We start from the raw sequence: 13,045 nt of genomic DNA on the forward strand, positions 1-13,045 counted from the left end.
ACCCCACTGAGCACTATAAGAGATACGAGGCCAGGAGGGTCCTGGATGCACACTGGGATCCTGGCACAGGGGAGCACTCACCGACACAGCCCTGCCTGTCCAGTGTGGCCTGGAAGCCTGAATCGCATGCGCACTGGTAGGTGCCGATGACATTGACGCATCGCCCGTTGCGACACAGGTTGTCACTAAGGGAACATTCGTTGATATCTGCAGTGGGAAGAGCAGTCTGAGCAGGCAGCCGTGCTGACACCACGTTGAGCATCATTTGGTACCTGTCCCTGGGTAACCCCCCCCCCAACAGCTGCCTCCACACTGAATTTGTCATTGCCCCACTGTCAGCCCTCAGTGACAGCAGGTAGAACAACAAACATCATAACTGCAATGAAACCCTGGTAGCAACCTCAGTCCCTGCTGGATGAATGTGTTCTATCCACATCTGGGACTGGAAGAAGAGATTCGTGTTCCCAGCATGACATCCAAGTCTACCTGTATCGTATCATAGAATTATAGAATCACAGAATGGTTTGGGTTGGAAGGGAACTTAAAGACCATCTAGTTCCAACCCCCTGCCATAAACACCTTCCACTAGACCGGGTTGCTCAAAGCCACATCCACCCTGCCAAGGTATCGTTACCCTTGAAGAGGCTCTGGTGATAACATAGCTTCCACCATCTCACCTATGCAAGTGTTCCCTTCAGAAGTCAGCTCGTGTCCAGGGGGACAGATGCATTCAAAGCTGCCATCTGTGTTCATGCAGATCCCACCTCGGCACAGCAGCGGGTCCCGCTCACACTCATTGATATCTGCAGAGAATGACATGAAATTGTCCCCTTCAGCTGGGATTTCCAGATAATGGGATGGTGCTGGTGCCATGCACCACAGTCCCATCACCAGCAAGACGTCTCAAAACAGAGGGACACCACAAAATTAACTGGGCAGCAAACCCAGGGCTTGGGTGAGTCCTGGTTAAAGTACGCATTTTGGGAAATCACAGCTCTTGCCTCGACCTCAGCAGAACGTCAGGTGTAGTATCAGGAGGAAAGAAGTTACTAGCTGTGTGCAGATCAGCCAGCAAGGACTAGAAGAAGAATAGTTCTTTGCTTACATCCCACCCGTCTTAGCACATTTTCACAACTCCCATCAGCAGAGGGAGATTCCTCAGAAAACGTGTAGCTTCTTTCATAGAAGACTAACAAATATGCTTGCTTGGTAAGAGCCTTCGGAGGAGTTCCAGTATTATACACAGGGCTAGGAAATAGTCTGTACATTTTTGAAAAACTCACATATGGACAAAGGGATTGAATTTACTAGGAACTGGAGAAATTCCTGAAATAGAATAAACTGCTGTGAGAGAAATGTGATCCAGCCAAAGATGAAACCAGGCTGCTGGCATTAAAAAAGAAGGAAGGAAAAAGAAGAAGAAGGAGAAAAAAAGGATAGAAGGGTTTATAAATGCCAGAATAAAAAACCTACACAAGGGAAATTACTAGAATGGTGCACTGGTGATAGCTGGAAACAAAAACCAACAGAAGGAGGAGATGAAGCACCACAAGTATCAAAATTGGGAGGCCTTGTTATCCATTCATTACCTGTAGTCCCTGGAGAAAGCTCTTTATGATCTACTGTGATACTCTACGGGTAACAGTCCTTGTGATACTTGTGGTGTTTCACGTGCTTTTTGGAAGGGCAGGCACTGGATGAATCTGATCCTCTAACTTTCAAAACAGGAGTCTGAGGTTCTCTATTTGGGTCCCAGAATAGATTCCAGAGATTTTACGTTCTTGCACGCCCCTTGGACTGACTCAAGATGTCTTGTGCTGACAGTGGGAGAGCAAGAACAGGGAAGACTCCCTGGACCTGCTCAGAGGATTCATCTGTCCTTTGAGAAACGTGCGTTCTGAATGCAAAGCCATTGGGTGTAACACAAATGAACCGACAGCGCTAAAAAAAAAGCCCCCAAGAACCCCTTGGTGACAGCAGACAACGGCAGTGATGTCGGGTATTGTTAAAGAGCCCATTTGCTCCTCATATGTCTATTTTTCTGATTCCAGCCTTCCAGTTAAGAATGGAATCTTTCACCTCTCTTGCAGAGAACACTCTGCTGGGATTTTCAGCAGATCTACAGCTAAAGTGGACTGGAATGCACCTGGCAATGGGGTGACAGCACCTATCAAACAGCCCACAGCCCCCAGCACCCATCCTCCAGTTCTCCGCGGTGGGAGACTGTTCCTAGTGCACTGCAGGACACGGGTTCAGTGCTGATGTTCTCTGCTGCCAGGGGCTGGCAAGAATTCCTGCCTCACGAGGCTGGAGCCACGTTCTTTTGCCAAACACAGGCAGGAAGAAGTTAATCCTTGAGCATGGGAAAGGCCATAGTGCCACAGCATCCTTTGGGGTGAAATGACCCAGTCCCTGGTCACCTACAGGATCAGATGGAATCGTACAGGTCATAGCAAGAATTTATTAAATGTTAAATAAAACCATTCACAAAAAAAGAACAATGAAACACAGCATCCTTGTATAAAGATATCAGAAATCTCATCCCAGAAAGAAGTTAGCAGGCCATCAGTATCTCAGAAACAGAGGAGGAGGAGGAAGATGACGACTGTGATCTGCAGCAACCCATGCTACAAATTGTATGGAAAAGACAGAAAACCATGCCAGTGGCAGGGCAGTGATATATTTTAAAGAATGCAGAGAATAAAATATGAATAATAAATAAATGGTGTTGAATCGTGCCACAGATTGAAGTGGTTTGAAAGCCCAAGCCAAAGCAGAAAGAGCAGAATATTAAGACCAGGTCAGTCAGACAAGTTAGTCTGGCTAGACAGACGAGAAGAGGAACATGGTATGCCAGGAATTAGAGGACAGCAAGAGTCTGGCTGACTTGCTGGAGACGAACTGAGGTACTGAGGTCATTGATGGGATTTTTTTAAGCTACAAACAAGAATTATTAAATTGAAAACAGCTGAGAATCTGACAGAATAAAAACAAGCACTGGCCAGATGGGAGTAGCTGTAAAGAATTATCTGAGGATAAAGGATGATTAAATGGGCAGGTGAAAAGGAGCCCTTATAACTGGACACAGAGTGGGGTAGAAGAATGCAGAGATGGTCTATCAGAACTTTGCATGAAGGACTTGATCCGTGCAAATGTTTGAGGAACTTGACAGGAGCCTGATTAACGGTGGGAGCAGGTATGGAACTGTGCAGGTCCAAAGGGATGGGGCAGAAACAGCAACAGCTGATTAGATACCACACGTAAGTGAGCCCAGGTTGAGAGTCATTTTAGAAAAGATTCAGGGGAAAGCAGCCCAAGAACAGTTGGATGAATCAGCAAGTTCAGAGCTAGAAGAGACACAAGCTGTCAAATGACGAACCTCTTGCTGAGCAAGGTGTATCTGCATGTTCTCCTGCATTTGATTTAATGGCACATGGCTGTAGGCTGTGCAATGACAGCAGGAGGCCAAGCAGTGCTATAAAAGCTTAATACGTCTCCTAATATAGGAGTGGAAATAATAGGTCTACTAATCTCAGCAGCGATCTAATGATGATATAACAGACAGCTACTTGCAAGGAACATCTATTACCTAGAAAAGGGACCAAGATACACATAACTGGGTTAAAATGACTGATGTGGGATGTGATACATCATTTAGGGCAGGGAGATGAACAAATTTAGGAAGATAACTGTGGTGGGATGGATAGGGCACCAGACAAAAAGATCTACAAGCTGAGAAACATTCTGCAATGGTGTTTGAAAATAGATGGTTTAATATAAAGGTTGAACATGCGATATTAATAATGTCTGGAGATGGGTGTGCGTTTAGACTGTGGATATGTAAATAACCAGTGGCAGAATAAATAATAGATGGGTAACACAAGGCTGAGAAGGAGATGAGACGTCACACAAAAGACACAGCCAAGTGTGTATGAGAACTGGAGCTCACAGCCATTGAGTTCAAGCTGCCGGCCTGGCAGAGCTCCACCGTGTACTAGCCAACCCCCAGGGTAAAGGTTGCCGTCTCCCTGTGTAGCAGGAATGAAAATACCAGGCATGGATCCTGTCCCAGCTCAGTGGCAATGCCAGGCTCAAGCTCCAGCTCCTGGTGGCTGAAACAAGAGGAGAGGTTAGTGGCCAGGGTTTGGTGCAAGGGAAGGTCCAAGGGAAGGGAGAGTATAAAAGGAAGAAGAATGAATGTTGTACAAGATGAAAAAGGAAATACAAGGGCTTAGCCTTTTTTTTTTAAAAAAAAAAAAAAAAAAGGGAAGGCAACATTGCAGTGAGGTTGCAGGGAAATGTCCTTTGGATGCAGCAGGCAGGAAAGGGATGGGAAAGAACTTGAGAAAAGCTGTTTGGTGGCCCTATGGGCTCCCCCCACCCCCCGTCAGCTCCCCTGTGGGCTCCACAGCTGAGGTGGCCAGGAGGTGGCAGGGCAGGACCAGCCATGTCCCATGAGTGCCATGGCAGGAAGACCCAGGATGCTCCCAGGGCCTGGCACTCACCCCCGGGCTGCCAGCCCCCCCCTCCGCGCCATGAGCTCTTGGAGCACCACCAGTCTACGAGCCCATCAGCCCTCCTGAGGGAAGGCTCCTGTTTTGGCCCCAAGCCTGGCAACCTTTACATGGTCTGCCCTCGCTCTGCACGGCACAGAGCCCTGGGCACTGCCAGCAGAGACAGAATGGGGCCCCTCACTGATGGGCTGTTGGCCCATGTAAGGGAGAGCATCCACACAGCAGGGCAGAGCCTACAGCTCTGCCTCTTTGCCCTCCATCTCTGCAGGGGTCTGGGGCTCAAGCTGAGCCTTGCTGGGGATGTAGCCTCTCCCTTTATATCCTCCAGCTTGGACAGCCTGTGCTGTGTCCCACAAACCCTTGACGTCCCTTTGCCTGTGCTTTGCTCTCCTCCCAGGGTTACATCAATGGTGCACTCAGCTACACTGACAGCATCCTTCTCCCTGCGCGTGCTGCCCTTAGCCCAGCTCTGCCTTTGCAAGCAAAGCAAGGTAGAACACTCACTATGCTGTGGAGAGTGGAGGCTGCCAGGGCTCTCTGCAGCCCAGGAACTCCCCCAGCTCCCCCAGAGGGCAAAGAAGAGATTTGGCTTGATACCAGGAGACAGAGAGACAGACAGACAGGTAGCTGGACGGCCAGACGCCCAGAGAGCAGCATGGCACGAAACCCTTTGTCAGATCTGGCATCAACTACTTTCTTCCCTGTTGCAAAAGAGTCAGGGCACTGCCCTGTGCCGGTGACGAGCCCTTACCCATGCAGTTCTTCATCATCATGAAGCCACTCTCATAGCCTTCGAAGCACTCACACTCGAAGCTGCCTGGCGTGTTGACACAGGTGCCGTGGCCACACAGGTCTGGTGAGATGCGGCACTCGTCGATGTCTGTGGGGATGAAGACCAGCTAGTGGAGGCAGAACAGGCTACAGGCACCACTACAGCCAGCACTGGGCTGCCTGCACTGCACACCATGTTCAGTGAACAAGGACCGGCAAGTCTGACCAAGCAGACCAAGGAACTCCTCTTCCTGAAGGGAGAGGCAGCAGTTAAGCTTTCTCTCCGGTACAGGATTGATCCTTCATCCCATGAGCAGGAGGAGCTCATGGTCCTGCCCTTGGCTTCTCACCATGTCCCTAAGATAACTGCCATGACTCTTCTGGGTACCACCATCATGCTGAGCATCCCACAAGGCAGGCAAGGCAGCAAGATGGGCAAAAGTGGTCTGGGGTGGGGCTACTCTTCCCTTACCTGTGCAGTTCCTTTCCTCAGCATCCAAAGCAAAGCCGTTGCCACAGATACACCTGAAGCTGCCAATGGTGTTTCGACAGGTCCCGTGAGTGCACAGACCAGAGAAGACCTTACATTCATTCACATCTGTGGGTGAAGGCAGAACAGCAGTGTTTCAGGGAGGGGATGTCTGCGGTGAACCTAGAGTCCCAGGGCAGGTTCCTGGGGCTGTAGCAGAGACAGGCTGAGCACAGCCCATGACCAGCAGCTCCCCTCTTTCTTCTCACCTTTGTAGAAGGGCCTTCCTGAAAGCACATCTCCTCGGTTGGCAAAGCCGGGTCCCCTCGGGCAGATGGCCTTGTACTCGCTGGAGCCGACCTTGGGACATTCTTCACAGTCGATGCCCCAGGCTGAGCCCACAGAGCAGCAGCACATGTCGATCCGGTATTTGCCTGGCAAAGGCTCCGTGCACTCATCCTCATCCCACTTCATGTAGCACTGTTCCACACGCACATCTGGTGAGAGAGCAGAGCTGAGCCCTTGCTTGCAGCACCTAACCTCCAGTAAAACCAGAGAGATCATTTTCTGTGACAGAGTTGGCAAGGCTTTGGCTGAGGGTATCCTCCAAAAATGCCCAGGCATGGCCCATTTGGATAGGGCCAAATTTTTTGGGACGCTAGGAAAGATTTAATAGCATGGGACATGGCCAGCCTGTGACTGCTGGCAAAAGGCCGGAGAATGCACCCTCCACAGCATGGTTAGTAGTGCAGATGCCCCTATGAAGGGCAGAGGTTTGTCACTGTGTGCCCAGAAAGCAGTCAGGAGTTGTTTGAGGGCTGCTGGCCCGTGGCACTAACCACCTTGGTTATCTACCGGGCTACCCTTGACATCTCCCCAAGGAGAACAATTGCATTGCTGGCTGGCCCCAGGGATTAGGGTATGTTTTTATTAAGTGGTGGCCTTGCCTTGGCTCGGCTGCTAGGTCTGGCAGCCCTGACCACGTATGACATCCCATCACTCAGCTCCCAAGACTGCTGCACGTGATGGGTAGGGGGTGTTGGACCTCTGCAGAAAGGGCTGAGCAGGGGCTGAGATGGGGGTGAGATGAGGTGTCCTTACCCACACATGTCCTAGCAGTGCCATCAAGGGTCAGCCCTTCCGGACACTCGCACCGAAAGGAGCCAGCCGTGTTCACACAGCGTCCATTTGGGCAAACGCCAGGGAAGACCTCACACTCATTCACATCTGTTGGCACAAAAGCAAGAAAGCAGCATGAGAGCGGCACACAGACAAGCCCAGCACGGCCCTGGGGGGCTCCTGGAAGAGGCAGATGGAGCCCAGTGCTGCCCACCAAACTAACCCCCCCTTTTGCAAGAGGGGTGATCACAAAGCCTGGTCAGAGCCAGGCAGGCAGGGGGATCCTGTCGCACGCAACCTTAGCTGGCACAGCACTGACGGGGAGGCACCAGGGCTCTCAAACACGGGTCCTGGGATGGAACAGCTAAACCTGGAAACCCATTTCCATGCACGTGAATGACAAGAAAACCACCAGCAGCAGCCATCGTGGGTTGGCCACCGGGAAGTCATCACTGATAGGCTTGATAAAATCCTGTGATGAAATGACTGGCCTGGTAGGAGAGGGGAGAGCGGCAGAGAGTGTCTGCCTAGCCCTCAGTGGGGTGTCTGGCACCATCTCTCATAAGATTCTCGTAGACAAGCTGCTGGTGTGTGCACTGGTGCAGCAGACAGTGAGGTAGGCTGAAAATTGGCTGAATGGCTGGGCCCGGAGAGTGGTGCTCAGTGCCACAAAGTCTAGCTGGAGGCCAGCAGCTAGCAGTGTACCCCAGGGGTCAATAGTGGGTCTGATTCTGTTTAACATCTTCATTAATTATCTGGATGAGGGGGTAAATTGTATCGTCAGCGAGTTTGCTGAGGATACAAGACAGGGAGGAGTGGCTGATACACCAGAAGGTCATGCTGCCATCCAGTGGGACCTTGGCAGGCTGGAGAAGTGGGCTGCCAGGAACTTCCTCAGTTCAACAAGGAGAAGTGCCAAGTCCTGCACCTGGGGAGGACCAACCCCATGCACCAATACGTGCTGGGGGTCACCCAGCTGGAAAGCAGCCTGGCAGGAAAGGACCTGGGGGTCCAGGCAGACACCAAGTTGAACATGATGTTGAACAGCAATGTGCTCTTGCTGCAAAGAAAGCTAATGGGATCCTGGGCTGCGTTAGGAGTGCTGCCAGCAGGTCGAGGGAGATGATCCCCTCTGCTCAGCACCGGTGAGGCCATAGCTGGAGTAGACTGTGCCTGGTGCAACAGAGAGATGGATGTACTGGAGAGAGCCCAGCTAAGGGCCAGAAAGCACAGAGCCCCCATCAGACTCAAAGATGCAGGATAGCAACAAATAAACAATGACCATGTTCCCAATAAAGAAAGCCTTCTGCTTCCTGCAGCACTTTACCTTCACACGTGACCCCCTTCATCCTAGCGTATCCCCGGGGACAGGCAGTATCTGCGAGAAAACAGAGGAACGTCAGCAAGGCAAGGGGCTGCCTCCTGCCCTCCCCACCCCAGTGCCACGCAGAGCCTCACCGATCTCGCAGCGCTCACAGGGGCTGCCCCACGCCGCCCCCAGTGTGGCACAGCACTCCGACTTCAGCGTGGCCCCGTTGATGTTCACCTCGCACCGCCCATCCTGGATGTTCAGCCAGCACGTCCCTTTCATGCTGTCTGTAGGAGCAAAGGCGAGGCATGAGCGAAGAGCTGCTCCTCGACAGAGGTTCCCAGCCTTGGGGACACCAGGCTGCCACAAGAAGCAGCTAGGAGAAACTGTCCCCGAGCAGCAGCATGACTGTTGCTCTCTGGCATCTTTTAGGTTGTGGAAGCAGTTTGCAACACAGACACCAGCCGTGTGGGGCCCCAGAGCCCTGTCCCACTGCTGTGCAGCCGCATTTCTAGCCTCTCTGATTCAATTGTTACTGCATCAGTTCTGTGTCCTGCCCCTTTCCTAGTCCCAGCTTGCTCCTCTTCTGAGCAAAAATAGTCCTTTCTCCCCAGCTGCCCCTGTGATGCTTTTACAAGGCCTGACCATCTAGGAGCGGGAAGCGGGTACCTTCTCATCACCCTGATAAGGATCTACCTCATCTTGATGTGCCTTAATGTCAGCACACTACAAACGCATCTGGTGAGTGAGAACCCACCATCCCGATGCCCTGCAGGATCCCCTGGGACCCCATCTCTGTGCTTTGCCTTGCTGCAGCGCAGCTGGGGATTTCCATGTCTGCCAGACACCGCTCAGAGCACTGAACCCGAGACTGCAGCTTTTCAGGTTCCCTGGATGCACGAGAGATGTTAATCGTTACCAACAACCAAGGAAACGCTAGGTGGGAAAGAGGTGTGTCAAAGGATACCCATCCCTCAGCCAGAAATACGGGACTTGCTTCAGATGAACAGCAAAGGGGTGATGGCGGGCACTGCTTATGTTAGATGCTGTCCCAGAGCTGACTGTAGAAGGTCGCATCCTTACCCACACAGATGGTACCACTGGGGTCCAGCTTGCTGCCTGGGGAGCACTCGCAAGCAAAGGAGCCAGCATTGTTCCTGCAGACGCCGTTCACACAAGGGTTAGAGGTGCACTCATTGATATCTGTGGGAAGAAAGGGACTGTCAGTGCGGTGAGTGCTGCCATGGACCCAGTTCTCTGGGCCGCAGACTGGAGATGAAGAGAAAAGAACACGAAGAAAAATGTTTTTCATCAAGGGGGTGGGCACTGACGGCAGACACCATGAAATTAGTGAGCTTCTCCAGGATCGAGGGACTGGATGGACAGAGGGTGGTTGCTGCAGCTCCTGGGGAACGATGGACTCACTTGCTCAGGGCTGCTCCTGGCTAGGATGGGAGCAGCCACAGTGCTGAATATGGCCTTGGTGTACCCATCTGAACCAGGTGTGAGGCTATGTAGCATTTGCCATTTTCCACCTTCTTTATAGAAAATCAGATTTTTTTTCTCTAAACATTCACGTGCAAAGTGCTAGTTCTCAAATGTTTGAGGAATTTGTGGTCAGGAAACAATTTCCCTCAGTCCAAACTAAGCTTTCAATCAAATGCCCAAAACTTGCAATTTTGGTTAGCTTTTAGCTAAAATTTTGGGGGCCTAGAGGAAATTGTTTTGGTTTTTAGTCACTGAAAAGCCCAGATGTTCTGGGTTTGGATGTCCACTACTTTGAATGAAGTGTGAAATTTCCCCCTAGGAAAAAAAAACAACCCACAAACCCAAAGCCTGGACCTGCTCCAGTTCAACCACTGCAGTCTAAAGGGAACCAAGGACACGCTAGACCTTGAGCTCCCTCTCAGGCAGGACCTCAGGCCGTAGTTCTTCACAGCTTGTGAAGATGCTCTCTGTTGCCTTCATGTTCACGTTACCTTCACAGGTGTCCGTCTCCGTCCTGAAGACAAAGCCCTTGGGGCAGGTGCAGGTGTAGCTGCCCGGTGTGTTGCGGCACAGTCCGTTGTCACACAGCAAACGATTGACAGTGCATTCATCAACGTCTGTGGGCAGAGAGACGGGGGTGCTGAGCTCCAGCACCAGCATCCACCCTCCTGCTCTGCCCTACAGAGCTCTGGCAGCCCAAGAGGCACAGAAACACAGCACCATCCTCAAAGTGATACAACATGGAGAATATGCTCAATCACGTACGCGTGGTTTCTCACACAGCATCTCATGCTCTTCCACATGGACCAGGCAGCTCTCAATGAGGACAGCGCTTGAGGGCATCAGCTGCTGTACCACCTCAGGCTCCTCTGCAGCTGGAGGTCTGCATCTGGCTCCCAGCCTCACAGGGTGCATACATGCCACCCCCTTCCCACCAGCACTGAGCTCCCCGTGCCCCCCACGGAGCCTGAGCTGCCCTGGACTCACCCACGCAGTTCTTGCCCGTGGGATCTGACTCGTAGCCCAGGTTGCAGATACAGCGGTAGCTCCCACGCAGGTTCTCGCACATGCCGTTGGGGCAGATGTCTGGGTTGAGGGCACATTCATTGATGTCTGCATAGAGAAATTAAAATCAGATGGACCACAGTAAACACAAATACAGAAAACTTCCACTCCCTGATTCTTCATTGCTCCTTGGTGTCCACAGCCAGCTGGGGTACCCTCTGCAGAAGCAGCTGGGCTGGCAGAGGGTCACGGCCATGGCTAGATGGTCACAGCAAAGCTCTTCCCATGGCAAAATCCCTGTATCTCCTAGCCCATCCACAGCCCCCAGGCTGAGAGCTTGCACAGACTCCTTGGCCACACAACTGCCAGGTTGGATGGGGCCAAAGTAAATTTCCTTTCCCTATTGCTGACAAAGAACCGTCTGAAAGCAGCTTGGAAAGAGGGAAGTGAGGACCTGTAGCCTCTGCCTGGTTCCTGGCCCTGGAGAATGTATGGTGGTGGTAGGGCAGGGACAGAGAGGAGTGTTATGTTTGGGTGAGGGACAGGGGCCAAGTCCTGCAGGGTGTCAAAACCTCAGCTTCAAAGACTTGCAGAGTGCCTTGGACAAATCTGCCCCAAGCTCAGAGATTTGTGGACAGTTCTGCAGCAAGGTGTGGTGGGTACCACAGCCTCTGCTGCTCAAGCGCGTGGTAGTTGGGCTCAGGTCTGCAGGGCATCTGGCAGGGAGAGCCAGCCCCTGCCAACAACACCAAGCACGCTGTGCATGCAGAGAGTAACCCAGAAGGGCGGCAGCTGGGTGGGCAGCACCTCTTCCTCTGCATCAGCATCATCTCACTGCCTTTTTGGAGTAAAGTGCCCAGGCAAAGAGGTTTTACCCTGGCAAGAACCAGCTTCCCCCCACAACAGGGCAGGTTTGTGTTTGCACAGCAGTGTGCTCCCGGTGCCATAGTGCCAGGTGGCAAGCAGCCCAGCCCAGGGCTTCCCAGACACTGCTGGCCTTTGTCTCTGTGCAGTTGGAGTTGTTACATCCCCAGGGAAATGCAAACCTGGAGAGCACCGAGTGCATAGAGTCCTGGCTGCGGGCAGCAATGGGCTGACCAGAGCATGTCTAACTTCAGCTTCTTGCTAGAAAGCATCTTATCATTAGCCTGAGACTGCCTTCGGCCAAGACACCGTGCCCTGGAAGGAAGCCCAAGAAGCCACCAGGGTTTTGCCTCTGGCTCGTTCCCATTTGGAAAGTTTTGAAAGGCCGGAGCTATCTGGCTGCTCTGTGCTCTTCCTGCTGATCCGAGCACTGCCCAGGGCTGGCAGCGCAGCCGCCTGCCTGACCTCCGGCACAGCTGCCTCCCTCAGCACAGCCCCCTGGGAACACACCCCAGCACACGCTCATCACCTCCCTCCCCTGGGAGACCCCGAAGTCTCTTCTCCGGCAGCCGAGGAGCTGGAGGGCAGAGGAGGAAACAAGCGAGAGGACGCAACTGGTCATGCTCTTCATTCCCATCAAAGCAGGGAGTAAAGCCAAACCCTGGGTGTGCATCCCCAGAAATGCAGCTCCCACAGGGCGCCAGGAATCAACCACTAGATTCAACGCACAGCCCTCAGGGATGCTTGCTCAATGTGGGGCTTTAGGGAGGAGAAGAGACACGCAGCGCCCCTCTCCCCCTGCGCCCAAGCTCCCATCCCACCCACAGACACTCACTAGCACAGAGACAGGCTCCTGCGTGCACTTCCACCCACCCGAGCTGCCCTCTGCTTGCTCACAAACAGCTCTCACATCCACGGGCGTGATGTGCTGGCGCTCCAGCACACCCTCCGCAGCGCCAAGTCTCTCACGGCACACGCTCCTACAGTCACACGGATGCACGCACGCTCCAGCAAAAGCAGCTGAAAGAGCCGAGAGTGACATTAGATGTGCCTGTCTGGAATCTGGTCCACGGGATGCACGTACCTCTGCCATCAGCTGTTATTCCGATGCCGCTGCTGCAGAGTGCCTGGAATTCAGCTGTGTAAAAAGCACAACAGAGCCATTAGCTTTTCTAAACAGTTCACGCACGGTGACATTAATACTGGGTAATGCTGGATTTATTGTCTGTCTGTTAGAATGTCATCTGCAGGCTTCCAAGCGGTGTCTGTTTATATTTATGCAACATGTATTTTAGAGCTGATACTCGCAGTTAGTAGTCCAGCACTGTGAGAATCCCTGTAATGAGATCAGCATCAGATTTGTGGATCCAACCGAAATTTGCTGACTGCATGGCATGCCTTTCCCCCTGCTTATGGCTTTCCCATGTCACCACCAAGCTGCCTAGGCCACCTCAGGAACCTGTCAGGGACCCAGGATGTCTCTGAGCACCTTCCTGAGGTTTTTTG

General features: G+C 52.4%; 1 protein-coding gene across 1 annotated transcript in view; it reads right to left on the minus strand.

The window, feature by feature from the left end:
* FBN3 (fibrillin 3) overlaps positions 1 to 13,045 on the minus strand; it is a 109,787-nt gene that overhangs the window by 21,839 nt on the left and 74,903 nt on the right. The window contains exons 17-28 of the mRNA XM_055806578.1: positions 12,624 to 12,677; positions 10,658 to 10,783; positions 10,162 to 10,287; positions 9,266 to 9,385; positions 8,332 to 8,469; positions 8,201 to 8,251; positions 6,856 to 6,981; positions 6,024 to 6,251; positions 5,758 to 5,883; positions 5,266 to 5,394; positions 678 to 803; positions 82 to 207 (exon numbers count right to left, since the gene is read on the minus strand). Of these exons, the coding sequence (XP_055662553.1) occupies positions 82 to 207; positions 678 to 803; positions 5,266 to 5,394; positions 5,758 to 5,883; positions 6,024 to 6,251; positions 6,856 to 6,981; positions 8,201 to 8,251; positions 8,332 to 8,469; positions 9,266 to 9,385; positions 10,162 to 10,287; positions 10,658 to 10,783; positions 12,624 to 12,677 (1,476 nt within the window). The remainder of the gene's footprint in view (positions 1 to 81; positions 208 to 677; positions 804 to 5,265; positions 5,395 to 5,757; positions 5,884 to 6,023; positions 6,252 to 6,855; positions 6,982 to 8,200; positions 8,252 to 8,331; positions 8,470 to 9,265; positions 9,386 to 10,161; positions 10,288 to 10,657; positions 10,784 to 12,623; positions 12,678 to 13,045) is intronic.

This window comes from Falco peregrinus, chromosome 5, assembly GCF_023634155.1.
Source record: "Falco peregrinus isolate bFalPer1 chromosome 5, bFalPer1.pri, whole genome shotgun sequence".
NCBI lineage: Eukaryota > Metazoa > Chordata > Aves > Falconiformes > Falconidae > Falco > Falco peregrinus.